Source organism: Grosmannia clavigera (assembly GCF_000143105.1).
Source record: "Grosmannia clavigera kw1407 unplaced genomic scaffold GCSC_156, whole genome shotgun sequence".
Classification (NCBI taxonomy): Eukaryota; Fungi; Ascomycota; class Sordariomycetes; order Ophiostomatales; family Ophiostomataceae; genus Leptographium; species Leptographium clavigerum.
This window is the reverse complement of record NW_014040784.1, coordinates 1,234,153-1,261,307: the sequence shown is the minus strand read 5'-3', so window position 1 is coordinate 1,261,307 and position 27,155 is coordinate 1,234,153. Positions and strand designations below refer to the sequence as shown.

Genomic DNA, 27,155 nt, shown 5'->3' with positions numbered 1-27,155 from the left:
CTCATCTCCGACCGGAATATCTCGTGGCTCCATTTCCTATCCATCCAAACCGTCCTCTTGTTCATTTTCTCTGCCTCGCAGCTCCTTTCCTATTCAAAACCCTACGCTTGTTGCTATAGCTGACCTCAGCTGCGCGTATATCTTAGAGAGTATATCGTTATTGTTATTTTTTATTTTGGGGGCCTGAACCTAGCGCAGCAGCAGCAAATCGTCTCGTCCTATCCTATACATAAATAAGTTGCTCCTGCACGTTCCGCCCAATCCCCCTTCTCCGCGCCGGCTCGATCGACCGCTCCCGGCCTGCTCTCATTCTTTGCTCCTGGAGGATTAAGCTTCTCCTACAGGCGCAGCGTCGTTGCCGTAACAGCACCACACCGTCGCTCGGCTCTCCCTAACCCTCGCGTTCTCCGTCCTATATTACCGCTCCTTTTTGACACTGGAGAATTCCAGCTCGACAAGCAATTCCAGTCACCTTCTGGAGGAGTCCCTAGCTATTGGCTCTGTCTCGCCACCCCGGTCTCAACTACCTACGCATCATTTCTCGACAATATTTCGGTTTGCTTCTCTTTCTCCCCCTGCAACCTTTTCTGCAGCCTTCTCGCTCGCATGCGATTCTGGTTGAACGGCTAGGGTTCCCAGCGCACCCACCTTGAATTCACCCCTGCGAACCCTGGCATTTGGGGCGTCTACTCCAAACGTCACGTTTCCTGCTACCACATCGACTGCTGACGCGCCTCGATCATCGTTTCGTGCTTTCGTCAAGATATACCGCGACCGGCCTATATAACCCTACGAAGTTCAGCTGTAAAGCCGACCGTGCAAACATCCGCGACCATGTCCGAATATTATTCCAGCCAGCCAGGTGAGTAGCTTTGTGGTGTGCTTGTGTGCCTATTTGTTTGTGTGACGCGCGGCCGTGTTCTGTGTCGCAAGTTGCACCCAGACGCCGACTAAGGGGGCTCAAGGGCAGGGAACCAAGATGAAATGCGTTACAGATGGGAGAGTATGGTTATCTCTGCCCTTGCAGGTATCCTTTTTTCTTTCCTTTTTGCTCCACTTCCTTTGTCTTGTCCCCTATCGATATCATTCTGCCCGGCACTTCGTCAACCCACTACGCCATCGCGTAGCCATTGGCTCGAGGACTGGGGGTTTTCTTGATCGTCATGGCTGTTGTGCCTTGATTTGGCCAATGCGACAGATTGTTTACGGTGTTGCCGCTTGCTCACATTCGCACCTTCCCTCTCTGCATTCCTGTTTATTTCCTGCCTGACATGTTGTTGCCCCGCCTTCGTGTTTTGCTATACCACCCCCTTCCCCCAGCTTCCTATATTTCTGAAACCAGGAACACGCAACCATATCCTAGCACACGCAACCTACCTCGAGTATTGGTCTGCCTGATATTACCCCCTCTTCTCCTTTTCGTTTGCGGTTCCACGATAAGCGCGCTGTGGCTCTTACTTCAGCATCAGCCCCCTTAGCTCTTTGCCTACCGGAGTCGTTTATATATCCTGCGAGCCTTCTGTTCGAGAGCATTTACTCATTAGTTTTCTAGGGGAGCCTGCCAAAACGCATCTTTCCTCGAATAATCCGTTCCGGAACCGTGCTGTCTCACCGTCGTTTCCACAGAGCCCGACGTCTCCATTCGAAGATCCAGCGCCGGCGACATCGTCAACAAGACCTGTTTCGCGAAATCCGTTCTTGGATCCGGCAAACGGCCCACCTACAGCACCAAATTCGAACTCTGCTCTTTTGATCGACCTAGACGACATGCCGTCACAGGCCAACGACGGAAATTCCAAGTTTATGGCCGACATCTTTGTACGTCCCATCTACGATACCACCATTGCCCACCCCTTTTGACTTTTGGCGGGTTGTCAATGAAACGCTCTCTGTTTTTTGACGCATTCCCTTTGACATGTCGACGCATACGTGCTCTTGTATTTTTGCGTGCATTTATACTAATCTATGCAGAGCTCTCTCAGTATGGAGGACAAGACCAGTTCTGCCACAAAGTCCGTTGCTCCGGCTCCCAGTAACGCCCAGCCCCGGCGCTCAATGGACGACCGTGGACCGCCCCCGGCGGGACGAGGTCGCCCTGCTGTTGGGCCACCGCCCCGTGCTAAAAACATTCCGCCGCGGCGGTCACCCTCCCCCAATAGCCGATCAGCTCGGTCTCAAGAGGACGCTTCGAAACGGCACCACCCAAGCAGCAGTGCTGTCTCTGGGCGGACTGGCCAACAAGGCCCTGCCCCAGATAGGTCTGCAGGCCGTCGCCCATCCGTTTCTCGGCCTCGGCGCAACTCTGAGTCTTCTGTGGCGGACGATACCAACCCGTCCAAGAGTGACAAAATCCTTCGAGAGGCTCGGCGTCGTGAGCAGGCGAGTCGGGAGAAGAGCTCAACACGCCCAAACCGCCGCAATGATATTATTGATCAGCTGGATGCCACTAGCATTTTTGGAAATGGTATGTAGAGTTCCTGCATCAACTCGTGTATATTCTGGCCTAACGCGTTTTAGTTTTCCACCATGATGGTCCTTTTGATGCTTTGAATCCACACCGGAACAGACACAACCGTCGTGCCCCTATGCAGGCGTTCCCGAAGGACTCATTGAACAACATTCTTGGCGGTTCGGGTCCTCTGAACACGCGGCCTGACCACAAGACCTTCATGGGCCAGGGCGAAGACGAAGCGTTCAGAGACTTCGCTGCCAGCCGTGAGAAGACCAGCTCGTCTGCCAATGCGACAGTTTTTGACCCTCGCCGCGCTTCCATCGTTCATGGAGACGAGTCTCTCGGCTTGGGCACTTCAACATTCTTGGAGGGCACGCCTGTTGCTCGCACCACAATCCAGCGCCGCGAAGCCGAAAGGGCTCAAGATACGCAAGATAATCCGCTGCAGCGGAAGAAGTCGCTTGCGCAGCGCTTCCGCAGCACCAAGCGCGGACCTCGTGAGGGCAATGCTGGCCGCGCCTTCAGCACAGATGGAACTCCTATTGCGTCTCGCCCCCGCGGTAATGGCAACGAGCGTCCAGGTCGCCAATTTGAGGAGTATGACGGGTCCAGAAATGAAGAGGATATGATTAGCGTCCGTAGGAAGGCTCCGCCTATGCCGGGCTCTCCTCCAAGCCCTCGCGACGATTTTGAGCGGCGGTCTACTTCAGATGCGGCCTATTCGATGACTGACGCTCCAAAGCACAGCCATTCTGCGACTGGATCTGATGATGTTTCGAAACCGACCAGCAGCGGCCTTCTGGCTCGCGTAAAGAGTTTGAAGGGGGGTCGTCGGGCACCTCCACCTCCTCCTACGAGGGACTCCTAGAAATGACAACAAGGGTCACGAAAAGGGCCGGTCGGTTAGACGCAGGCCGTAGACACGAAGGCCCACACTCGGCCTAGAGCATCAGGGATGGAATGGCACAGGTTCGGCCTGTGACCTGCGAAAATATGTGAGGACAAGAATTGGGAGAGAAGTTGATGGAGAATCGGGAGGGCTGTTCAGCACTCGGACCTTGGCCAGATGAAGCAAAAAAGCCAGGCGGCGACTCGGTAAGGGCGCAAAGGGGACAGGGACACTGGTCTATTTTTCTCTCTCTATCTGACAGGAACTTTGTTTTTACCCGGACATGTTTTATGGGCGCGACATTGCCACCTTTGTAATTGGGAACCTTTTGTATCGCTTCTCTCATCTTTGCTGCCTTTAGTAACCATAAGGAAACTACAAAAAAAAAGGAAAATAACTAAAAATTGTGTTATGCCATGCACTTATTTTGGTACTCCGTATAATGAACAGTGCAGTAAAGCCCCATAAAGTAAGATACGGAGTGCTTCGAGCGGAGTAGCAGATTGTCAGCTATACACGGGGTGGGGCGCAGTATTCTCGATTGCACCGGTCCAAATGAGCTGCATTCAGGTACGGAAGGAACTATCGAGGAACAAATGACCAAGACAATCGTGCATCCAACTCCAGCAATTGTGTTCTCTCAGAAAAAGTAACGAGAAGTTCTGGGCTCACTGCTACGATGGACGAGCGGCTACAGTCAGCAAATATACCGCATGGGGAGAAACATGACGTTACTATTTCGTCCGAGACGGAAGTGACAAGTCTGGTCGTGGGCCCATGTGGAAGCTGGAATCCCTCCTATCTGACCGGTTGCCGTGATCTTGATGAACGTGTCTTCTTGGGGCCGGCCGGCGGCCTATCTGGTGGCGTTGTTGGAATCAGCGCTGATGGAGACATTGGGTTGGTGGTGTGTACCGGCTTTAGGATCCCCCAAGCTGAGCGGTGCTGTATTCTGACAATTCGAAGCTCTCACTACAGATCATAGTTCGGCACCTGCATGCCCAAGCTGCAGCCACGGTGCGTCTGGTGACGACGCATCCGGTAGCCCATGTCGTGCGTTTACTGAAGGGCGTGCTGGCTGTCGGCGACGTTGCCGACAAGGCCATGCACTCGCGCCTGCTGCGACGAGTCTTGATATCTCGCATCTACGCCCCGGACGACCTGTGGACTGTTCTGGAGGAGATTGAGTCTGCCGTCCCCTTCCGACGACTATGGTCGGCAACTATGGCTGATGGTGGCTCTCGAAATGATGGCAGCAGTGACAATGTCCCAGATGGCAAGGCGCTACCTGTAAACACTGGTCTGCCTCTAGTTGTCATCACAGAGATTGACCACCATTTCAAATGGATGCGCCTGCAGGGTCCTCGTGGCCTGCGGCTGCACGAGCTGTATGGACAGCTGATGCGGCGACTTCGCGCGCTGGCCTCTGAAAAGCCGGCGTCCGGTTCTGCCCGACCACTCATATTGATACTCAACAGCACGGTGGTACAGAAGCCTTGGGTAGAGCCTGCGAGTGTTCTCACCGGCGAGGCAGCTGGAGGGACTGCCGAGGAGGATCATGGCGGCGATGGGGACGGTATCCAGAACACTTCTGTCTCGATTGAAGCTGATGAAAACTATGAAATTGCCGTCTCTTTACTGCGACAGCGAAAGTTACAGCCCCTCAATGAGACTTCCGATGAAAAAAGCAACATCGTACGAAGATGCTATCGCGAGATCAGCAAAACTCAGAAAATCGTACCCCGATATAAAAGCTTTATGGACTATATGTGCAATCTGCACGTGTGCTTTACACGAGCACCGCCTGATGTTGACGGCCTCTGGGAATGGGAATGCAGCAGTAGCAGGGACACTGGTCAGGATTCAGCTCTTGGCCAAGCTCTGTGGGTGGTGACGGTTGAGCATGACGAGGCTGAAATATTCAAAAGCGACAACGAGCGGTTTGGCCTTGTGCAGTTTTCACATGGGGCACTTCAAGACGTCTTTCCAGCTTCAAAATGGATGCCGATTGCCGGCGGTTGCTAGAAAAAAGGCTATCTATCTATGCAAACACTCTTATGGTTGCAAGAATTGTGTCAACTGTCTAAAGCTTGGATCCTGCCTTCTTCCGCTTCGCCTTTTCCTGATCACGCAGAAGCCGGCGCAGGATCTTGCCACTTGGAGTCTTGGGAATTTCATCGATAAACTCCACGCCACCCTTGAGCCACTTGTATGAAGCCTTGTGTTCCTCCACATGACGAGCGATGGACCGAGCAAGCTCTTCATCCGATTTTGAAGCATAGCCATCGGCCTTGACGACAAAGGCCTTGGGCACTTCGCCAGCATTATCATCAGGGATTTGGATGACGGCGGCGTCAGCTACAGCGGGGTGGGTCAACAGATGCGCTTCCAGCTCGGCGGGAGCGACCTGATGGCCCTTGACCTTGATCAGCTCCTTGATGCGATCAACGATGATGATGTGCTCATTTCCCGAAGGTGCCTTTGTGACGATGACCTCGTCGCCGGTACGGATCCAGCGGCCGTCGTCATGGTTCACAAACGTTTCGGCCGATGCCTTCTCGTTGTTGAGGTATCCCAGCACCACGGACGGAGACTGGACATACAGCTCGCCGGGGGTGTCGTATGACGAGACCTCCTTGCCATCGAAGTCGATAATCTTGGCTTTGGCACCCTGGACAAGCGATCCAGACGAGCGGGTGAAGATGTCGTGCTCGCTTGTCGAGCAAACCACGGTGGACGTCTCTGTCATGCCTGCATGGTGTCAGGAAAACGGGAAGCAGGATCGGATTATGGCATGGGGTTCCTCTTACCATATCCTTGACCAATGACCCAATGGGGGTAGAATCTCTTAAGTTCGTCGATGGTTTCCTCCCCTATCGGTGCAGCGCCGCAATAGAAGAAGCGGATGCTGCTCAAATCATACTTGGAACATATGTCTTGTGTCTGCATCAGCCGGACAAGGATGGGGGGCACCTATTGGAGAGCGAGGATGAAATCAATAACTGCCAGCGGCCTCGAGCCCGGGGATCAGATCAGATGTAGGAAGGACATACGATGTGAAGCATCTCGACGCGAAATCGCTGGATTGTGGCCAGGAAGGACTCGAGCTCGAACTTGGGAAGCACGATGACTTCGTCCCCACGAAAGGTGGTGCTGTGGGCAACGACGACAAGGCCATAGATGTGGCTGAACGGCAGGAGGCCGATCACGACCTGTGTTCGGATACCTTTTTTCTCGCGGCCGACGGACTCAGAGGAGGCGATCTGCAGGACATTGGCGATGACATTTCGATGCGATATCATGACGGCTTTCTGTTGGGCGCACAAGTTAGTAGTGAAACGGAGCGGGAGGGCACGACACCGAATGACATGAGGCATACCGGCAGTCCTGACGTGCCGCTCGAGTAGCAGAGAAAGGCGGGCTGGCGGGCGCCCTGGCCTTCTGTCCAGCGCAGGGGTTCGAGGCGGGGCAGAGCAGAACCTTCATCGATGAGCTGGTCGACGGTGGAGTGGACTTTTCCAACGTCCGCGGCTGCTTGCTGGGCGTCCGGGGTCAGGGCCGGGAAGTCGAGCAAGAAGACGTTTTCGTCGGGGATGCCGATGGCACGGGTGGCAGTGAGGGCAGTCTCCAAAAGCGGCAGGCAGGTGAAGACAGCTTGGGTGCCAGAAGAGACCAGTTGGTGCTGGAGCTCAGCGGCAGAGTATGCGGCATTGGCCGGGGTGGCGATGCCGGAGAAGCGATGGATGGCATACAGTGCGGGGATATAGTCGATCTGGACGGGGTCAGGATCAAGCGCGGTGCTGTCGTTCATTAAGCGGAGCACTTACGGAGTTGAGCGAGAAGACGGCCACGACTTTATCCCAGGGGGTGCCTTGATTGGGCTGCCAGCCAAGACGCTTGCCGAGGGCGCGGGCGAGGAAGTCGGCGCGTCGGACCAGGTCGACCCAGCTGCGTGTCTTGCCGGTCAGGCCGCAAGTGAAGGGGTTTCGGCTTTCGACGAGGGGAGAGCGGCCGAATTTCTCCGAGGTCATAAACTGCTCGATGGTGACGGAGTCGGGAGGGTCTTGTTCCCGAGGTCAGCACGGCAAGCGATGAAGGCATACGACTTCAAGAGCAGAGCTTACCAATTGGGAGCTGAGGCACCCATGCCGGCGGATGGAACACCATATCTGTGATTGGAAAAAAGAGGATGGCCAAAAAGAAGTGTTTTTTTGGGCGTCTGGTGTCCCAAGACGAGGGACGGCCGACATTAAGTATACGGACGAGCCAGTGTCTCGAGTATTTCCAGATAGAGAGGAGGGGGCCGGCATGGCCGGCATGGCCGGCTTTACTCGGTTCCGGGGACAAGAGCGACGAGGTGACAGCTTGCAAAGGGGCCTGGGGGAAAGCGGAGGTAGGTCCTCGGCATCTCTCAGCCTGCGGGGCGGCTACTAAGAGCGAAGTAGCGCGATATGAGAGCCGGAGCCGATTGGCCAGGATTGCGGCAGGCAACTCAGACAGCGTGTGGGGTCAAAAGCGATCGATCATTCTCAGTCTCCATTCTGCTGCTTCTAGTACGGGCCGGTCACTCTGCCACCAGCAGCACGGCACTGCCAAAGTGTCGCCGCATGTCGGCAGCCTCGACGTCGTGGGTATCCTCCACCTCGCCCCAGAGAGCGGTCTGGAAGGCGATCTCCATGTTGGTGGCCGCAACCGCTTCCTCGGCCGAAAAGGCGGCATTGGGAACGAGGCCTGGCTGTGCGCGATGCTGCTGCCATCCACCGACCAGGCGGGCGGCCACGAGGATGCTCTTGCCGGCCAGAGTGGCACGTTCGACGCCAGCCAGATCCCAGCTGTCGAGGGCGAGCAGCCAGCGCTGCACAGCCTCGCGGACAGGAGGGGGATGAGGCCGGGGCAGGAGGCGCGACGGGTTGGTGCCGTCGCCCAGAACCGGCTGGATGTCGAGCCCGGGCCACACGTGTTCGCGCACATACGCCAGGATGGGCTCGGCCGTCCGTCGTTGCAGCTGGTGGAGCGTGAGGGATTCGCGGACAGTCGACGCGCTGCCATGGCCGACAGCTACCCGACGCGACTCCCCGCCTTCGTCTTCCCAGCACAGCAGGCTGTCGGTGTCGAGGTAGCGCAGCAGGTTGGCGATGAGGGCTGTTCGAAGGGGCCCGACATTGGCTGCAGTCTCCGCCTCGGCTTCGGCTTCGGCTTCCAGGTCTACGGCGCGACAGACCAGCGACATCAGCGGCACGCGGTGCCCCTGTGATGCCTGGCGTACCGATGCCAGCTGATCCCACTCGACGGCCAGCGCGTGTGCCAGCAGCTGCTTGTGGGCCGGCAGCCGCAGCGGCTGGCGCGTCGTCGGGTGGCGGACCGTGCGGCTGTCGAGCCCGATGAGCAGCGCCGACGCTTCCTTCTCCTTTGTCTTTTCCGTCTCGCCTATCACTCGGGCTGCCTTCCAGAGCCGGCTGTCCCGTTTTGTGAGCGCGTCACGTGCTGCCTGTCGATAGGCGATGCGGATCGCTCGCTCTTCGGCCATGCGCTCGGCCGCACCCGGCTTTGGTGCTGGTGGTGGCGGCGGCAGATGTCCATCGCCGGCTCCGTATGTCGACACGACGTTGGCCTGCCGCGACATCGTCGGCGCTATCGGGGCCGCTGCCGACATCGACGACGACAGCCGGCTCCCACCGTGGCCACATCGCCGCGCCTCGGCTAAGAGACCTCTGCTGACGATGCTGTTGTTGGCACTGACTCTGGCGCTGGCCGCAAGATGCATTCGCACAAGAGACCGCATCCTGTCGAGTGAGAGAGGGAGTCGAGGCTATGTGAAGCTGGCATGAAGGATCCGAGAATCAAGTTCTCCGGAAAAGAATCGACTTTTGGGACCCACTTCATGACTAAACATCTACGGTTGTCATGTGACCCACAATGTAAAGATTCACATAAAGATTAATATGGATTGATTCGCCTCTGTCCGAGTACCCTAGAAAAGCACCTCCTTACATTATGCTGGCTGCCATCCAGAGGACCAGCCGGAATGGGCACGTGCTTTTGTCCTCTCCCCCTACATCACCACGCAATCGCCCTCCTGCTGCTTGCTGCGAGAAATGCGCTCGCGCTGCCGTGGCCCTGTTCTGCCGCCCCGCTTTAGATCCTCCAGCCGCTCACGTGCTTTGGGAAAGTCCTGGGCTATTGCTGTTAGTTTTGTCTCTTGAATTGTCTCGTCTCGTCTCAACTCCAAACTCACCTGCTGCTCGCCAGTACCACCGCTTGGCATCCTCCAGATTCGCCGGGACACCGATGCCGGACTCGGTAAAGTAGCCCATAGCATACTCGCCCTTGGCCAGGCCTGCTGCCGCAGCCTTGCGCGCCCACAGATACGCCTCCGTGTCGCTCTGCTGCAGCACGCCCTCGGATCCGGTCAGATACCAACCGCTCAGCGCCAGCTCCGACTGATGCTCCTCCTGCGTCGCCGCCCGCGAGTACCACATGATCGACAGCCGCCCGTCAATGGGACAGCCCATCAGCCCGTACTCGTACGCGCAGCCCATTCGAAATTGGCTGAACTTGTAGCCCAACTCGGCCGCCTGCTGGAACAGCTGCAGGGCATACGCCTCGTCCTGCACAATCGATTCCAACGGCTCCGCGCTCCCGTACAACAGTCCCAGCTCGTGCAGCGCGTGCGGGTTCTCCGTGTCGGCCTGGTCGGCTGCCCGCTTAAGCCAGCTCACCGCCTCACGTGGGTTCCGCTGCTGTCCCAGCAAGCCCTTGAGCAGGATCATGCCCACCTTGTACATCGCCGGCGTGTCTCCCAGCGTCGCTGCCCTCTTGTACCACTGGATCGCCTTGAGCGGATCTTTTCGCGTCCCGCCGCCCTCTTCGTGCCCGATCTCGCAGCACACCGCCGTGCGATACGCTGCCGCCGCGTGGCCCAGCTTGGCCGCCGTCTGGTACAGCGTGAAGGCCTCCTTGTTGTCTGGCTCGCCCCCAAACACCCCGCGTCCGAGGCAGTCGGCCATGAAGAACATCGCATCCGCGTTCTGTGCGCCCGCCAGCCTCTTGAGCGTCTTGTGCGCGTCCATCGTGTATCGCTCGCGCGCCTTGCCCCGTGCCCGCGGGTCCGGCAGCTTCGGCACCAGCACGTCAACCGCTTCCATCAGCTTCTTAGCCAGTAGAAGCGCTGTGTCCTGGTCGCTCGGGTATGCCTTCACTTTGGTCCGCAGCTGCTCGAGCAGCTCTGGCGTCACCGCTGCCGGCACCTCTGCTGCTGGGCCTGGACCCCGGGCCACTGCTTGTCCTGCTGCACCGGCTGGCCCAGGGCCCGGCGTCGGCGATGGTCCCGGCTGCATCCCCACGGTTCCTGCGTAATTACGCACCGGTGCTGGCTTGCTGCCCATGTTGCTAATGTGGCTGGCCACCGAGTTAGGCATCAGCCCGGGCCGCACCGGCGTAGGGTGCGAAGGAAGCATGTCTGGGTTCTGGTTTGACCGTGCCGACGCACCGCTGCCTTGTCTTGCCGGTGCTGGACCAGAGGGAAGACCCGTCCCCGGAGCATGCGACCCTGGTGGCCCCGGTGGCCCCGGCGGCCCCTGCTGAAAGCCACCCATGTTCGTCGGCATCGGCGGAACGTCGCCGGCCATTTCGAACACGGCGGCCTGCGGCTCGCGGAGATTGGGTTGGGATTTGGTCTTGCTGAGCTCCGGATATCGCGTCGCTCCTTGCTGTGGCTGGGCCTGGGCTGGTCCCATGCCACCACCGTTCCCCTGAAACATTTGCTGGTCGTGCTGCACGTTTGGGTCGAAGTCGTGCATCGCCTCGGCACCTCCAGGTGCTCCATATTCGTCGTTGTTTCGGGGCCAGTAGTAGTAATATGTGTCGTAGAGTTCGTCAAAGGACATCGCTGACTGCTGCTGCTGCTGCTGTGGTGGCTGACCGTAAGCTTGCCCCGGTCCTGGCGCACCGTTATCGTAGCCGTCGCCGCCGCCGCCTTGGTACATCCGTTGAGGCGGCGGACGTGACCCTTGAGATGTCGATGGCCGTGGTGGTTGGCCCATACCCGGACCCATACCCGGACCCATACCCGGACCCATTCCTCGGCCAGCACCCATGCCGCCCCCCATGCCACCTCTCATGCCACCCCTCATGCCGCCCCTCATGCTGCCTCCCATGCTTCCTCCCATGTTGCCTCCCATGCCTCCGCCCATGCTGCTGCCCGAGGGGTCATATGGACCAGCATCGCCACGTGGAGGAAGTGCCTGGAAACGCGAGTCGTCCATCGAGGACATAGTCATAGTCCGGCCTGGAGGCCCAAAGTTGTCGTCGGGATAGTCTCCCCGTGGTGGGCCGTAGCCCTGACTGGGCCCGCGGAGGGGTTCGCCAAAATTATTTTGCTCTGTAAATGCTCTCTGCAATCCTCGTGGAGGGCCGTAGCCACCGCCACCACCTCCACCACCACCGGGCGGCCCCATTGGGCCTCGCATCGATGGTGGCCCTTGGCCGTTTGGTGGCCTGCCACCGGTCGGCGGCTGTCGGGATTGGCTCTCTGACAATTCCAGGGCAGCCATCTCGTCCAAGAAGGACTGATCACCAAATCGGTCCACCTTGTTCTGCTGACCAGGGAACGGTGGAAACGGATTTCCGCCGAAGCCGGGCTCCATGGGATTGAGAGCCTGGGGCCCACCACGGCCACGGCCTGCTGTTCCTGGTTAGCAAGGCACAGAGGGGAGAACATAGAAGCCTGAGACGGCGATACGTACTGAAAGAATCCAACGAGCTTTGAGAGTTCTGGCGACCTGGCGGTCCCGCTTGGCGGCCTGGTGACCCATTGGCATAGCCACCACCTCGCATGGGGCCACCAGGAGCCGCTGCACCGCCGCGAGGCGGATATGCGCCGCGACCGTTGCCGTCCATGGGCATCTGTCTTTGCGGCGGACCACCGCGGCCACCGGTCATAGAAGGCGGGCCCCCTCGACCAGAGCCGGGATAGCCGCCTTGCTGAGGACCGCCGTAACCATAGCCCTGGTCTTCGTAGGGACCGCTATATTCATAGCTGCCACCGCCGCCTCCGCGCCCAAAGTTCTCTTGGTATGGCTCGTACTGCTGGGGCCCACTGGCCCCAGATCCTGGCGGAACCTGTCTCTGGGGAGGTGGTCGCGGCACGGCCTGTCCGTTGTAGGGGCGCTGTGGCGCCGGATAGCCTCCGTCGTAAGACATATGGGGCGGATATGCTGTTTAATTTGCTCGTAGCAAGGGATAGTCCGAATAACGGGCGGTGAAAATTCGCGGTAAGCCGTGACAGGTTTTGGAAGAAGAATAACAACGGCAGATCGGTTGCAATGGAGGACGATGCAGGCCGATTCAAGCTTCCATAACGCAGGATCGCTTGGCTGAATTTGTCCTGAATAAGCCGGCGAGCTCAGAGGCGCATGACGACCGGTCGTCAGCGGCGCGGAAGAGTTGAACTCCGGGGTAGATAGCCAAAGATGCGGTTATCGTGACGGAGAGAAGGCGTCGAGAGGCAGGTTGAGAAGAGTCAGAGGAAATGTGAGCGATTTGGTAGCTGAGAGAAGCTCGGACGCGATCAGAGAAGAGGACTAGGACCAATGTTGGGTCAGTTGGCCAGCCGGTTTCAGCGCCGCCAGCGAGAGCGCAAAGCGGAAGAAAAGCACAGTTTCAACAGCTGCAATCCCGATAGGCCGAACAAGACAAGGAAGCCTTTTCCAGACCGTCCTGACCAAGCTGAAGTTATAAAGTGGAAAAGTGTGAAGGAGTGCCGGAAGGGTCGAAGATGCACCAAGCAGAGGCAAGAGAGAGGGGAGACGCCAAATGAAGGGGGGGATGAAAGAGAAAAGACAAAGCGCACGCGCCTGTTGGGCGTGTGGGAGGAAGCGAGGGAATGTCTGTCTGTGACCGCGAGCGGATTTGCTGGGATGTCGCTTGAGATGCACTCTCGGTCGCGAGACAGTGGGCAAAGAAGAGAGAGGGGAAGGGGCGGCCGCCAGGCTTGTCCAGGGGAGGGGGACAGAATTAGGAAGTGACGTCTCACCCTGGACCAGGACCAATATTGTGCGCTAGCCGCTAATAACGTGCAAAAGGTTGGGGATTGTTTCGTTCTTTCCCGTCATCGCACTGTGTGCAGACGCTTCATGCGAATAGCTGACAATACGAGCTCGTATCCTCGGTCATGCCTTTGCTTCTCTCTCTTGTTCTTTCTTGTTTTCTGCTCTTTTCCGGGGAACAGGCCGTTCCTGCAGTGGGGGCGTCTAGCTACCGTTATTTTCGGGCGGCTGCCCTCTTTTTTCTTCTTCACCCAACGGTGAGGATCGCTGCTAAGACACCTTCAGGCATCGTCAGGCACCATGTCGCTGGAACGGCCTAAAACGCAGACCCCAGGCAGGGGGGTGTCATCTGACCCCTTGTCAGAAAGAATATGCAGGCACACCGGCTCGAAAGCTGCCGGCTCTGGTCGCCTTTGACCCAATGCTGTGTATACGGAGTATCTTACTCCGTACATAGTACATGAATGGAGCACGTAGAAACTAGGCCTCTTACGTGACGTGCAATTGGCTGTCGTCTCAAAAATGCATAGTGCAGCCTATAGCACCCAGCATATAGACTCGCCAACGGGAGTCCTGCGAGATGCTATGAATGCGGAACGGTCGGCTAATCAGCTATCTCAATACGCCGTCGGCACAAGCGAGCTCTGGTTTACGAGTACGAGCAGATAGGTGGGCGGCCTCCACGGGAAATAAAATAAACACTTGGCATAGCTCTCGCAAGGAGCTGCACCTTCCAATTCCTTCTTTCTGTCTTCTCTCTTCAAGCTCCAGCTTCTTGGATCACCGTTCCCAACCGTGTTTCAGGCACCTCTCTTCTCCGCCACCTACCGCTTCTGGAACGGATCAACAACAACTTATTTGCAAATACGCGTTCCCATTCGTTCTTCTCCTGCTCCCATAGCCGCCACATGTCACATTCCTCGGTTGTACTTCGTACCTGTCTCCAATTGCCTCTTGTTATCATCGTACGCTGACCCATCTTACCAGCCTGCTAATAATACATGGCACCCCCAAATAGAAGAAAAATAAAATAAAACAAGAAATATACGTCAAATCAGAAGAGAATGTAGGATTAGCCTAGAGCAGCGGCGTATCATAAATAGGAGAAAGAACCCCAAGAACCCCTGGTCTGCACCGTGACTATAGCCTCAGGCCTGAGGTCTGCTTTCCCGAGCCAAGATTCGAGAGCCAAGAGCCAAGAGCCAAGTAGCCACAGACAGAGCCCTGTACCCGGTCTATCATCTCGCGCTTCGCTCATCCAAACCAGCTTTCTACTCCACTCCTCCGCTTTACCGTGCCGCCCAACCCAGCTGTCACCGCCACCTTGAACGTCTCCAAGTTGACCGAGTTGCCGTTGCTCAGCGTCAGGTTGCGAGCCTCTTCCAACGTCACCCCGGTCGTCTTGTTTCGCACCCCATTACTTGCGCTGGAGAAAAACTTCTGCAGCGCCGTCTGTGCCGTTTCTGCGTTCGCCAGCGACTCTTCCTGAAGAATGTAGAGTACCGCCACCCGCGCAAAGTCTAGCACCTCTTCCGTCACCGTGAATGTGGCAGTCGACGCCGATGACGCCGTCGTGGTTGTGCTGCTCCTGGTGGATGTCTTGCTCGCTGTGCTTGTGCTTTTGCTTGTGCTCTTGCTGCCGCCAGATGCCGTCGACGTCGGGGTGACCGTCACCGTTGTCGTTGTCGTCGAAGTCGGTTTTAACAAGTCGGATGCCGCGATGCTGATCGTCAAGCCCTCTTGGGTTATCAGCGTACCACTCGTGTCGGTACCGACAACCACCGTCTCGGTCGATGGACTGATCGTGATGGCTGCATTTGACCCGGACATGACCGTCACCGTCATAATCTGGACTGCATTGGCAACATCCACGTCCTCATTCTTGCTGACCGCCGCGTTCACCACCGCGTCGCTAACCTCTGTGGACCCATCTGACTGCCGAACGGTCTCGCCGTCAAAGGTCACCAGAGCGTTCTCGGCCGTACAGCTCAGATTGCCGGCGTTCAGCATTGCCAGGATCTGCGTGCCCGACAGCGGAATCGAGAAGTTGAGCTGCGCTTGTTCGATCAGTCGCGGTAGCGCATCGCCAATGGTAATGTTGGTAAGCCCGGAGCTGTTCGTCGATGTCGGCAGAGACGTTATCGTACAGCCGTCTTGTACAGAATTACTGCAGTCGACGCCTGAGAACCCATTTTTGCAAATGCAAGAGCAAAACCCTGCATCCGAGACAAAGTTGGTGCCACCGTTCAGACATATCAGCTGCTTCTCACACTTCGCCGTTGCCGAGCTTGTGCTCTTCTTGTGGATAACAAGGAATTCCAGCGGAATCACGATTGCCGCTGCCACAATCACGAGGACCACGAATAGGAGAAGAAGAGCCCCCCAACGCGGCAGGCCACAGCAGCGCCGTCCCTTGCGCTGTTGCTGGCCATCCATGCGGTCTGAGTCTCCATTATATGGCGACAGGTTTCCTTGTCTTCCGCCAATAAGAGGCAATGGCCAAGACCCGATTTGATCGCGAAAGCTTCGTCGACCTGCCTGCGCTGGCGGCGGGAAGGCCGCCAGCATGTCAGACAGGCCAGACTGATGTTTGTCTCTTTCAACTGCTTGAGTTAGTATCCGGGACATCCATGCCTATTACTAGGAGAACCAAGAGTGGGAGAGGGGAACGTACTGCCCATTTCCTTGTCGATAGCCCCATACATGCCTGGCGACATACTATATTCGTTCATGCGGCTGGCTGGGCGGTGGCCACGATCCAAGCTGGCAGCCAGTCGGGTTGCTCGCTTGATCAGATCAGGCAAGCTGGTCAAGCTTCCACGAGCCTCGGCTTTTCGCACAGCGTCCAGATCGATTCGCGGTGGGCGGCGGATGGCTGATCGTCGGCTGTAATCGCGAGTCGACTCGCTGTTGCTATCATTGTTGTAATTAGAAGGATTAGAGGACGGTGGCCGGTTAGGGTGCGCCAGGTTGAGCTCGCTTGCAGCTTCGTACGCTTCCAGTATGCTGGAGGCCGTTAATGTTGAGCGGGCCGGAGCCGCACGCGGCGGCGCAGTGATGTTTGACGCCGAAGACGACGCCGAAGGGTTGGAATAGCTGGTGTCTTCAAAGAAGGGCCCAGCGTTTGAGGCTCGTGACTGGCTGTTTTGACTCAGGCGCGATCCCCCTGTCGTCACTAACGCGGCTTTGGCTCGCTTGCCCAAGCTTGCGCTACGAACAAGGCGTTTTCCATCGTCGCTGTTCGGTGAGCTGGCACCGCTCCCACGCTCGTCCTCGTAATATCCGTTGCCGAAAACGAACGACTCCTGGCCGTCTTCGGGAATAATGTCTTCGTAATAGGTGGACTCCACCGTGTAGTTCGGGCTCAACGATGGTGATGATTCTGTTCCCCAGCTCTCGGGCATTGCAGCACTGGATGCCAAAGAGGTGTGCGAGCGTGATCTCGGGCTTTCCTCGGGGATGGGCGACACAAACGACGCGCTCGAGTAGAACGAGGACGCACCCCGACGTGCTGAAGGAGGCGGGCCCAAGGTGACGCTGCGGCGTGGTTGAATTGGTATTGGGGGGGGCGCTAGTATGGCGACGGGCGTCACGGGAATCGGGAAGTCCGGAATGGAGCCGACGGACGAGACGGTAGACGGCCGCGATGTCGGGGATGCCATCGATTGTTGGCCAAAATACATGTCGGGCCGCCGACCTGGCCTGTCCCCCATAGGAGGGGGGGCGGCAAAGGAGTTATTGTTGTAGGTGTTGGACGAGGTGCCGGCACCATACGGAAAGACGGAGGGGGTCAGATCCTGAATCCTAGAAGCATCCAGAATCGAAGGCACGTTGCTCGGTCGTGGAGGACGCTGCGGTGGTTGTGAGCGCCCGGGTGGTGGGCGATATGGCTCGGCATCGTTGGAAGATAGATTGGATGGCGCTGCAAGAGGACCAGCCAGGGGCCATTGTGCTGCGGGAGTCGGGTTAGATATGGCGACACCGATCTGTCCGTTCTTCATCTGCAGAGGACCTCCTGTTGACCGTGGCGGTGGTATCCGCGACGGCTGCCGCATCGACGACTGCTGATGTTGTGGGGGCGGGCCCATTCTCGTAGGAAAGGTGAAGTCCTCTCGTGGCATCCCAGCCGCAGCTCGCTCTCGGGCACGACGTATTGATCCTGATATCGGCGCTTGTCGCTCCGTATCGTCTGCATATCGAGAAGAGCTCATGAGGGCAGGTTGCCTCCAATCTGGGAAGCACGAGTGTTGTTAAGCGGATTTCTTCCCAGCCAAGAGAGCGGCACCCTCTTCTTTTGGGGGAGTCTCCAAAATCCTCTTTTCTTCCGCTGCAAATCGACCGGTTGATCTAACTTGACTGCATATGCAAGTGGACGTCGGGTTCCGAGTAATTTCTGCTATGTGGCGCACGTGGTACAAAACCAACTCGTCGGACCGCAGCCGGAGTGTTGCTTTTATCGCAAGTGCAGTTGCGGCGAGACGAAGACTGGCTGCGTAACGTAAAGTCGAAAGCTGTGCGACTGTATCTGTAATAAAAACGTAGGAGAAAGTAGAGGTTTCGAAATCGACGGACTGGGTATTTGAGACACGTTGGTACCAAATGTTGTATAGAACCGAATGCAGGATGCAAATATACAAAGAATAAGAAGTAAAAGAGGAGAGATAGTGAACGTGCTGTTGTCTGGGCCAATCTAGGGCTGTATCGAGAGAATGTGAAGAGATGTCAAAGTCAATATTAGAAGAGAACGTTCATCTGGGGCGTTCCAGAGTCCAGAGATGCAGGCAAGTGCGAAGCTGATTTGGGCTCAATTCGAATCGATCGATCGGCTATCAGAAAAAGTAAGTAAGAAGCACTGGTAGCTGTAAAACAAGAGGGGGCAGCGAAGAAACACGAGACAGTCTGGGAGGGGGTCTTGAGACGGTTCCCCCAAGATACGCCACTACAGTGATGCTCCGATCTGTCCCGCTAGCATAACAGAAGTCTATGGTCTGTAACAGCTGCGATTCCCAAGATGTGCCGCACGGGCAATCGCACGACAAAGAGGAGCAGCGACAGTCACGTCTAGCCACCGGGCGAGACAGCCTAAGTGGAAGAACGAAGTCAAACCAGTGACCCGCTGTTGTGAAGGTGTTGCACTGGCAAGATGCAAGGAAAGGGGGAGGGAGTAGGAAACTAGGGGCGCACAAACAAGCAGCAAGTCACAGGTTGTGAAAAGTAGAGAAGATTGCGTACCCTTTGCGTTTCGGGTTGGGCCACTCTATGGATCGTCTGCCTAGAGACGTGAAGCGGCCGCAAAGCAGATAGAATGAAGCAGTTGAATGAAAAAAAAAATGACGAAATGAAAAGAGGCGCAAAGTTTCGAGGACAAGATGTGAAGAATAGCCTGAACGGAGCAAGCCTCTGGCCACACTACGGCGGCCGAGTGCAATGCGAGATTCGAGTGGAGCAGATGTGGTGAGAGGGCAGGGTGTTTTGTCTTGTTCTTTCTTTTTTGAGAGGGGGACAGTCGGTGCGAAGTCGACAATAGCAGCGCAAACGTTTCAGGGTGGTGGGACAGGTAAGGGGGGGGGGAAGGGGATGCCAAGCAGGAAGGCGGCGAAGCAATAATAGCAGCAGTTCATACTCGGTAGAGGGTAGAGGACGAAGCAGGTGGCAGTGATACGAACCTTTTGTTTTTATTTTTGAAAATGTCGAAGCCGTAAAGAGGAACAGAGGAGCAGAGAGGCCAGCTGGTCGACAGTGCTCAAAGTGGCTTCCCGGTGGGTTTTCCTGCGATGGTCGGGGCAGTTGAGGGCGAGCTGATCGACGGCTGGGCGGGACTGGGGAAGCTGATAATAACAGTTTGGGGTTTTGTGGATTGCGTAGCGCTGCTGTTTGTCGTCAAGACAAAGGTCGGAAAAGGACGCGTAAAGAGTGGCGTGTGAAGCAGCTGTTGCATCAAGGCTGGGAAGGAAAAAAAAGAAAAGAGCGAGTCGGCCGGTCGGGAGAGGCTGGGCAAGGCGGATGCGACAGGACGCAATAAAAGGCGGAGGAGAAAAGGAAGAAGAAAGAAGCGAGGGAAGAGAGAAGAAAAAAGGAGGGCGTAGGACAGGGCAAACGGTGATGAATGCGGTCAGGAGAGAGGCTACGCCTTAGCGCAGTCGTTCCCCAAAGCCGGGGGAGGAACGAAATGAAGGGGAAGCGACGACAGACCACGGCGCTCCGGTAAGATAAGATACATAGTATGCAACTCGGCGGGCAGAATTTTGTTCCCTGGAAGACTGGAAGTCATTTCAGTCCGTCAAGACGACCCATGGCGATAATCCCTGAGGGCAATCCTTGGGAACAAGGTCGACCGTTTCTGTTTTAAACAGCCAATGGCCTCAAACAGAATAGCACGTCGAGCTTAGGGTACGACGTCGGGGCTGCTCATACGAGCGAGCGTAATTAGATACATGCTCCGTACCATGTAGAACGACACGGCCCTGGGATGCGATACGACGTGGACACGCTAGTGTCGGGTCCTTGCTGCTGGCCCCTAGCCATTTTCTCTTTAAACCATCTTTTGGCGAGTGCTGAAACGGTAGCGCTGCTGGGCGGTCCAATCAGGATAGAGGCCCGCTCGGTCTAGCACGTCAATACGACGCAGGGCAGGCACGTCGGCTCTATGTGGGGTCCAGTAAGATACTTCGTACTTGTATCTTACACGCGTGATCCAAGATGCAGGTCCAGCTTCGTGCATTTCCGTGGTACGGATACTATGTAGGTAGGTACTCTGTAGATGGCCGGGTGAAGCCATTGCAGACTGGCTGCCTCTTCCGAACGGCTTGTGGCCGCAAGAATCTTGCAAGAAGTCGTGGAGCCAGACGATGGACAGCCACGAGTCACGACATGGTTACTATATAAAAAAGAACGTCACCTTGATAGTCCCAAGGCTGTCGTGACGTGCGCACAGATGGAACCGGTGTCCCGGACTCTGCACCGCATGCCATCGTGCATCTGTGCCGTGTTAGGTTTCAGGAGAAGCACGTCCGCGCATTCTCAATACGGTGTACTCCGTACGAGCAGAGAAGTCATTCCGAGAAAGTGTCTCATTTGGCGCACAGCTCATTTTAGCCCCCAACATTGCAGCACAGTGCATAACTAGTTAAATAGTACATACGGTGTAGCTGGCACAGTGGCGACATCGCTTCGATACTGAGGGGCATCTCCAGCTGTCGGTTCGGTCCTGGCCAACAGCCAACGTCGGTCGCTTCCACCTCGCCGTTCAGAGCTGCATCACGGACCAGATACGGACACGGTGCAGGTGAAAAAAGGACTGCTCTTTTTCCCATTCTCCCGCTCTCTCGTCGTCTGTCTCTTTCCCCTCCAATGCGCACTTCCGTGACCAAGGCCGGCTGGGCCGCACGGCAGCTGCAGCGGCCTGCAGCTGGGCCGGTGACATTTAGTGCTGTCCGGGCGTCTCCTGGCGTCTGCAACAATACATCCGGAGCGCGTTCGTGGTCGCCGCCGGATGTGTCTTGCCGTCGCCGGCACTACAGCACGACCCATGTCCAGACGACGACCGCCCCGATCCCGCTATTCGCCTTTGCTTTTGACATTGACGGCGTGCTGCTGCACGTCAACGAGCCGATTCCGGGCGCGGCAGCCGCGCTGCGCCACCTGCACGGCCACGGCATCCCCTTCATCCTGCTAACGAACGGTGGAGGTCGATATGAGGCCGACCGGGTGGCCGACCTGGAGCGCCGACTAGGGTTGGAGCTGCAGGTCGAGGCCAAGGATGCGGCCAAGAACAAGAACACGCTGCCGGTGCTGTCGACGGAGAACTTTGTGCAGTCGCACACGCCCTTCCAGGAGCTGATCGAGGACGTGCAGAGCCTAGACGACCACCAGGGCCGCACGACCCCGTCCGTCTCTCCGTCTTCTCCTCCCGCCGGCCTCCGTGACCAGACCATCCTGGTGACTGGCTCGGATGCGGCGCGCGCACGCACCATTGCCGAGCGCTACGGCTTCCGCAGCGTGGTCACGCCGGCCGACCTGCTGGCAGCCTATCCGACTCTCTATCCGTTCGACCCGCTGCTGGCGTCCGTCTATGCCAACACGGCACGACCGCTGCCGAAGCCGCTACTGCTCGAGGGTGGCAAACAGCCGGCAGCGACGGCCTCCGAGCTCGATGACCGCCAGCACCTCCGCATCGCCGCCGCCTTCGTCTTCAACGACCCCCGCGACTGGGCCCTCGACATCCAGCTGCTCACTGACCTGCTGCAGTCGCGCCAGGGCTTCCTGGGCACCTATGATCCCGAGGCTGTCGCGCATTCGCATTCGCACTCACCTTCCCGGTCCATGTCCCCCTTCACCCCCCCTCGCATCTTCTTCTCCAACGGCGACCTCCTCTGGGCCACCACCTATCACCTGCCTCGCCTCGGCCAGGGTGCCTTCGCAGCTGCCGTCTCGGGCGTCTGGGCCCAGCTGGCTCACGGCCAGGAAATGGTGCCGCATCGCGCCACTCTGCTCGGAAAGCCGAACCCGGCCACGTATCGCTATGCTGAGCGCGTGCTGCTGCGCTACCGCGATGCGCTGCTCCGCGAAATACAGCACGACAAAACGCCCTCTCACGCTGCTGCCGTCCCCCAGCCGCTTCAGACGGTCTACATGGTCGGCGACAATCCCGAGAGCGACATTGCCGGCGCCAACCAGTTTCGCAGTGCCCACGGCACCGACTGGTGCTCGGTGCTCGTTGGCACCGGCGTATATAATGCCGCGCGAGACGGAACCTCTGCCGAGCACCTTCGCCACCGCCCGCGGGTTATCGTCGACGATGTTGGCGCAGCCGTGCGCTGGGCACTGCAGAGGGAAGGCTGGCCGGCCGACTTCTGACGGGGACAACATAGAAAGCGGTGCGATTGAAATGTATAAAAGACTTAGATTAATATGCAATGTGTAGCCGCCATTTAGGTATCCAACTGGTCACTTTTTGCCATAAATCTCCTCTTTTAGTCGGCTTCCGCGCTTTTTAATAAGTCGCCTGAGTTTGAGCATTTCGCCAAGCTTTAATGGATCGAATTCCCGCTCTCTATTTTCAAACCTCACCCTGTTAGACCGTACGGCGTAGTCTCTACTTCGGGCTGTTTTGCTAGGCTGTGTCTGGACGGTGTCTTCCTCAGCAAAGCTTGTGCTTTTCTGTTCAGCCTCTACCGGGCCTTGTTGCGAAAGCACTATAGTCCCGCGTCGTGGGTGGAAGCCGCGGGTGGACTTGGGGTTGACCGCATTGCAACGATAGCAGAACAAGCGTTTAAGATAGTTTGGCAGTCCACACTGGATACCTATCAGCAAAACAAGCGCCAGCCTTGCTACAGAACGGAAGCAGACATACCATGAAGCACACCCACTCCTTTCCGGTAAGCTTTCTTGTATTGGCACGACCGATGTATCCTCCCCACATATGGATGTAAATGGTTGTGAAATGTCTCTTGTTGCTAGGATTTTGGGGATCGATCAGATTCCCTTCTTCGTCTGTAATCCGGCCATAAGAAGTGGGCGAGACTGGCGGACATGGAATCTTGTAGCTTTTGTTTCCGATGGCATTCCGGACGGCGACAGCAAGGGCAACGGTCTTGAATACGACAAAGGCGTTGATTTCGCCTAGAGATGTGTCAGGTTAGTCGATGACATTCGCGAAATAGATACGAAAGGAAAAGCGATCACTGTCGCTAGTAAATTGCAAAACCTACGAGAATCCCTGTTCCGCATCGGCCAAAATACAATTTGGCTGATAGTAGATGGATCAACCTTTCCGAAGTTTTTCAGAATCTGGTAGATCTGGACGGAATCGTATTAGAAGAAGCACGAATAGAGTTTTTCTTTTGCCTGTGAGGTAGGACTCTTACGTACCGTTCCATTCCATGACAGAGCGTGAACATTTTCGATTACCAGCGTCCGGGTAGGAAATCTGTCGTGACAGGGAGCCATGACGGGTTTGTATGTCAAGTTGTAAGCTTTGTCGTTTTTCGCTGGTCGCGGACAGATGCAGGGGATTTGCAAAGCGAAGGGGTTTTGGCTTGTAAGCCAGGAAGAGAGAAATAGCAGGGAGGAAAATTCAGACATGGAAAGAAGGGGATCTGACTGAATATCATTAATAAAGTTTAATGTATTGGCAAGTGGGAAACACTGCATGTGATCACGTAATGGCTATTTTCTCGAGACGAGATTGAGGGTTTCTTGTTAATACGGTTGGCAAAGCTCAATATACTAGCTGTGCCTACCCAAGCTGCCCATCCTCTGTTCTACCCCTACGCACGAACTCCGACTTTGCCAATTCTTTACAGCTACTGTCACGTTGGGTGCTCTGAATAAGGCGTAGCAATGGACAACGGCCGTCTCGGTGAAATTGAGGAAAGAGCAAGGCACTTAGTTGGCTGTACGAGAAAATTAGCCAATTGGCCAAAACCAACAATTGTACGTGCCGTGAAGACAAAGATACAGAACGGCCCTTTTCTTCAGACTTGTCGAGAATTCCAGTCGGGAATCCCGTTCAGGAGCGAATCCTCCGTGGATGAGGCACGCAGACATCCACGATATCGGCGCCGTGACGGCCTTAGCTTTGACAGCCGTGAGTGACGCAATGCTGACTTAGCCAACACATGGAGCCAAAATCGGACAGCGCCAACGCTAGCGCTTCAGCACGCTTTGCTCACCCACATCTACACATCCCCATTGATGGCCGGGCCGCAGGTGTCTGAAATGGCTGACAGCGGGCACGAACAAGAGCCTGAAGGCTGCTATGTCGATCTGGCGGAGGGTCCGCTGGACGTCAATGCCGTTCTCGCCCGTGTCCGCAGCCCCAAAGCTGGAGCGAATGTGTTGTTTTCAGGTAAGTTTAGCAGGCATGGCAGCCAAAAGGCACGAGAAAGACTCGCCAAAGAAAGACGCAAAACTGACCACGCCAGGTTCGACTCGAGACAACTTCCAGGGCCGCGCAGTCGCCACCCTGTGCTATTCCGCCTACCGGCCGCGGGCTCTGCGGTCGATGCGCGAGATTGCTGCTGACATTCGCACACGCCATGGACTGCTGTCCGTGGCCATTGTGCATCGGCTGGGCCCTGTGCCGATTGGCGAGGACAGCGTGCTGATCGCCGTGTCAGCACCGCACCGGAAGGCAGCGTGGCAGGCGGGCGAGGAGTGTCTGGAGCGAGTCAAGGAGCGGGTGGAGATCTGGAAGCAAGAAGTCTTCCGTGCTGTGGCCGAAGTCGCAGAGGGCAAGGGCAAGCGAGAGGGCGAGGACGAGGACGAGGACGAGGACGAGAACAAGAAGGAGAAGGCGGGGGCTGAGCGAGTCTGGCGCGCCAACAAGGCCTGACGGGCGACCGGATGTACACTGTGGCACCAGTATCGCTGTCAAACGGCGTCGATGACTGAGTGCCAGCCCGACGCCTCCTTCACCGACAGATCGACTGCTCATCTCGTCTGGCTGCTCCGTGTCTCGGGACCAGGCGTCACACACAGAACGCACAGCTACCGCATCTTGACAGCTATGCCTGCTCGTGCGACCTCCTGCCCGTGTGCTGCATCGGTTGTGTATTGCGCTGATTGCTTCCGCTGCTCGGTTCCGTCACGTCTCGTTTACAGATCAGTAAGGGCCACCTGGAGTCCCATGATTTGCCACCCTCTTTTTCCCCTTCGTCCATGGCTTGCTCGCGTTTTCGTGAAAACTTTGCTGTGATGACTGATCCTGGAGGCTAAGAGGCTGTGTTGGAAAGCGTTCGGCGTTGTTGTGGCCCGACTCCCGGCCTTCAGCCAATGGTGTTGGCAGGATGCAGAATGGCTACAGCAAGCCATTCGTCGCTCCGACGTATGCCTGCTGGCGTGTGACCCAACAGACCAACGAGGTGCACCCATTGGCAGTCGTTCCACAAGCAGCCTCTCTGTGTCCTGCAATTTCAGAGGACCCGATGACGACAATCAACGGCTCTGGACCGCAGACCACGAGCCGTTGCCTTGAGGCCAGGGGTCTATACTCTGTGAATACTATTTGACCTAATCCTTCCGCAGCCGGACAGGGCCAAACGCGTAGAAAATCAAGACGATATCGTAGTACACAGACACAGAAGAAAGCGATGCCCGTGTCTCAGCAGCGGGAAGGATAGGCTCTCTGGCCACTCGCTGAGCTCAAGTGAGCACGGGACTCGGCAGTGGTGAACGGAGACCGGTCGGGAGGCAATGCTGTCCCTCCAGATAGCCGTGCTCTCCCGAGATTTCATTTCGGGAACCAGCCGCTTCATCTCATCTCCCGTAATACATTTGAAACCTGCCCCTGGACGCGAGCAGGTGCACAGTATCGCGTCCCGTGGGAAGGAAAAGGCGAGAGAGGAGGGCCAGGACGAGAAGAAGCCCAGATGTCTGTTGATGTGTATAAATATACGATGCTGCCGTCCCGATCGAGAGAGTGCTTTGGTCCAAGAGCTCATCCTCCCACAGCCAGAGACAAGCAGCTTCCGCCTCCGCCTCTTTTGCACGCATTGCCCTTCTTCCCATATCGTGACATTTCCCATCTTCACTCCACGACGCCAAGATGAAGCTTCACGCCACGGCCATTGTCTGCATGACAGTTCTCCTGGCCCTGCCGGCCTCGACGTCGCCTGTCCGCCGCTCTGTTTTGTTTCTGTCTGGGAGCAGCAGCAGCGGACGCGAGGCCTCGCTCGACCTCGACACGGTGACCTACACCATTGCCCCCTACAGCTTCGCGACGACGGGCACCAGCTCGGCAGAGGCCATCACGGGAACTGGGGCCGAGTCGTCGCTGCCGTCGGTCGAGTCGTATGAATCTGCGCCCGCGTCGACCTACAGCTCTTCGCTGGTCGTCACCTCGTCGGCCGACGCTCTGAGCGCGAGCAGCTCGACGTCGCCGTCGGCCACGACCGTCACCACCTGGCTGTCGGAGGCTGTGACCATCACGACAACGCTGTGGGTGTCGCCGTCGCCGTCGTCGTCATCGTCGTCGACCACCCCCAAGTACACCTGCACCGTCAACGAGGCGACGACGCTCACGCGCACTGCCTTTGTCACAGCTACGGCCACAGTGATGGTCTCCAAGACGAGCACCGGCAGCAACACCAACACCAGCACTGTGCCGGTCCCGTCGACCTTTGTCACGCAGCCGTGGTCGCTGACGGTCCCGTGGACCAACAGCTCCGCCTCGATCCAGACTTGGACGGCGCTGGCAGCTTCGGGTGCCATCACCGGCGGGAAGCAGCCGCACGGGAATGCGACGCATACCTGGGCCACCCTGACGGCATCCTGCTCCGAGGACACGGCGACCGGCGGTGCTCTGCGGACCAAGGCGACGTCGCTGAGCCAGTCGCGACCGTTTGCCAACGCGACGACGACGACGACGACGACGACAGAGATGACGCTGACCAAGGACACAGCCTCGTGGACGTCGGCCACAAAGCACGAGAAGCCCACGACGACGCTGGAGATGTACCACTGAAGGCTGATTGGAGCTGATGTGTGTGCAGAAGCACAGAAGTGATCAAGACGACAGGCCGAATGTGAGATCCCCCCCGGACTCAAGGGGCAATACGGATTGGGGCGAAAGGAAGGTGCTATATAGTATGTATGAATGGATTCATTCTACACCACGTCCGACAAGTCACTCTCGGCCATGTCTCCTCGTAGTGTCCGTGTCCGTTGGGTATCTATCTCACTCGCCGTAAACATACGAACATAGCCCACACTTGACATTTCTGCAACAGGCTCTCCTCCAAACACGTATATGATTTTCTTCTTTTTC

The 27,155-nt window shown here is 57.1% G+C and overlaps 8 protein-coding genes across 8 annotated transcripts; 5 read left to right on the top strand and 3 right to left on the bottom strand.

Annotated features, from left to right (window-relative positions):
- Window positions 1-1,767: 1,767 nt before the first annotated feature.
- CMQ_2160 (membrane associated protein pal1) lies at window positions 1,768-3,320 on the top strand (the record flags this gene model as incomplete). Its single annotated transcript, XM_014316118.1, has 3 exons — window positions 1,768-1,822; window positions 2,034-2,464; window positions 2,592-3,320. The coding sequence occupies 3 exons, from the start codon at window positions 1,768-1,770 to the stop codon at window positions 3,318-3,320; spliced, it is 1,215 nt and encodes a 404-aa protein (XP_014171593.1).
- A 700-nt stretch (window positions 3,321-4,020) lies between these two features.
- On the top strand, window positions 4,021-5,366 carry CMQ_2465 (uncharacterized protein; the record flags this gene model as incomplete). The annotated part of the gene is made up of 2 exons (XM_014316423.1): window positions 4,021-4,248; window positions 4,320-5,366. The coding sequence occupies 2 exons, from the start codon at window positions 4,021-4,023 to the stop codon at window positions 5,364-5,366; spliced, it is 1,275 nt and encodes a 424-aa protein (XP_014171898.1).
- A 58-nt stretch (window positions 5,367-5,424) lies between these two features.
- CMQ_2455 (phenylacetyl-ligase) lies at window positions 5,425-7,508 on the bottom strand (the record flags this gene model as incomplete). Its single annotated transcript, XM_014316413.1, has 6 exons — window positions 5,425-6,092; window positions 6,152-6,314; window positions 6,395-6,652; window positions 6,721-7,113; window positions 7,169-7,404; window positions 7,466-7,508. 6 exons carry the CDS (start codon window positions 7,506-7,508, stop codon window positions 5,425-5,427), a joined length of 1,761 nt encoding a protein of 586 aa, XP_014171888.1.
- Window positions 7,509-7,905: 397 nt separating this feature from the next.
- On the bottom strand, window positions 7,906-12,542 carry CMQ_2347 (chitin synthase activator; the record flags this gene model as incomplete). Its single annotated transcript, XM_014316305.1, has 5 exons — window positions 7,906-9,124; window positions 9,398-9,518; window positions 9,577-11,684; window positions 11,877-12,021; window positions 12,086-12,542. The coding sequence occupies 5 exons, from the start codon at window positions 12,540-12,542 to the stop codon at window positions 7,906-7,908; spliced, it is 4,050 nt and encodes a 1,349-aa protein (XP_014171780.1).
- A 2,099-nt stretch (window positions 12,543-14,641) lies between these two features.
- Window positions 14,642-17,598, bottom strand: CMQ_2139 (uncharacterized protein; the record flags this gene model as incomplete). Its single annotated transcript, XM_014316097.1, has 3 exons — window positions 14,642-15,500; window positions 15,603-15,990; window positions 16,062-17,598. 3 exons carry the CDS (start codon window positions 17,596-17,598, stop codon window positions 14,642-14,644), a joined length of 2,784 nt encoding a protein of 927 aa, XP_014171572.1.
- Window positions 17,599-20,737: 3,139 nt separating this feature from the next.
- CMQ_2317 (HAD superfamily hydrolase) lies at window positions 20,738-22,243 on the top strand (the record flags this gene model as incomplete). Its single annotated transcript, XM_014316275.1, has 1 exon — window positions 20,738-22,243. The coding sequence occupies one exon, from the start codon at window positions 20,738-20,740 to the stop codon at window positions 22,241-22,243; it is 1,506 nt and encodes a 501-aa protein (XP_014171750.1).
- A 1,839-nt stretch (window positions 22,244-24,082) lies between these two features.
- CMQ_2188 (molybdopterin synthase large subunit) lies at window positions 24,083-24,781 on the top strand (the record flags this gene model as incomplete). The annotated part of the gene is made up of 3 exons (XM_014316146.1): window positions 24,083-24,236; window positions 24,313-24,597; window positions 24,717-24,781. The coding sequence occupies 3 exons, from the start codon at window positions 24,083-24,085 to the stop codon at window positions 24,779-24,781; spliced, it is 504 nt and encodes a 167-aa protein (XP_014171621.1).
- Window positions 24,782-25,934: 1,153 nt separating this feature from the next.
- On the top strand, window positions 25,935-26,852 carry CMQ_2113 (uncharacterized protein; the record flags this gene model as incomplete). The annotated part of the gene is made up of 1 exon (XM_014316071.1): window positions 25,935-26,852. The coding sequence occupies one exon, from the start codon at window positions 25,935-25,937 to the stop codon at window positions 26,850-26,852; it is 918 nt and encodes a 305-aa protein (XP_014171546.1).
- Between the last annotated feature and the right edge of the window lie 303 nt (window positions 26,853-27,155).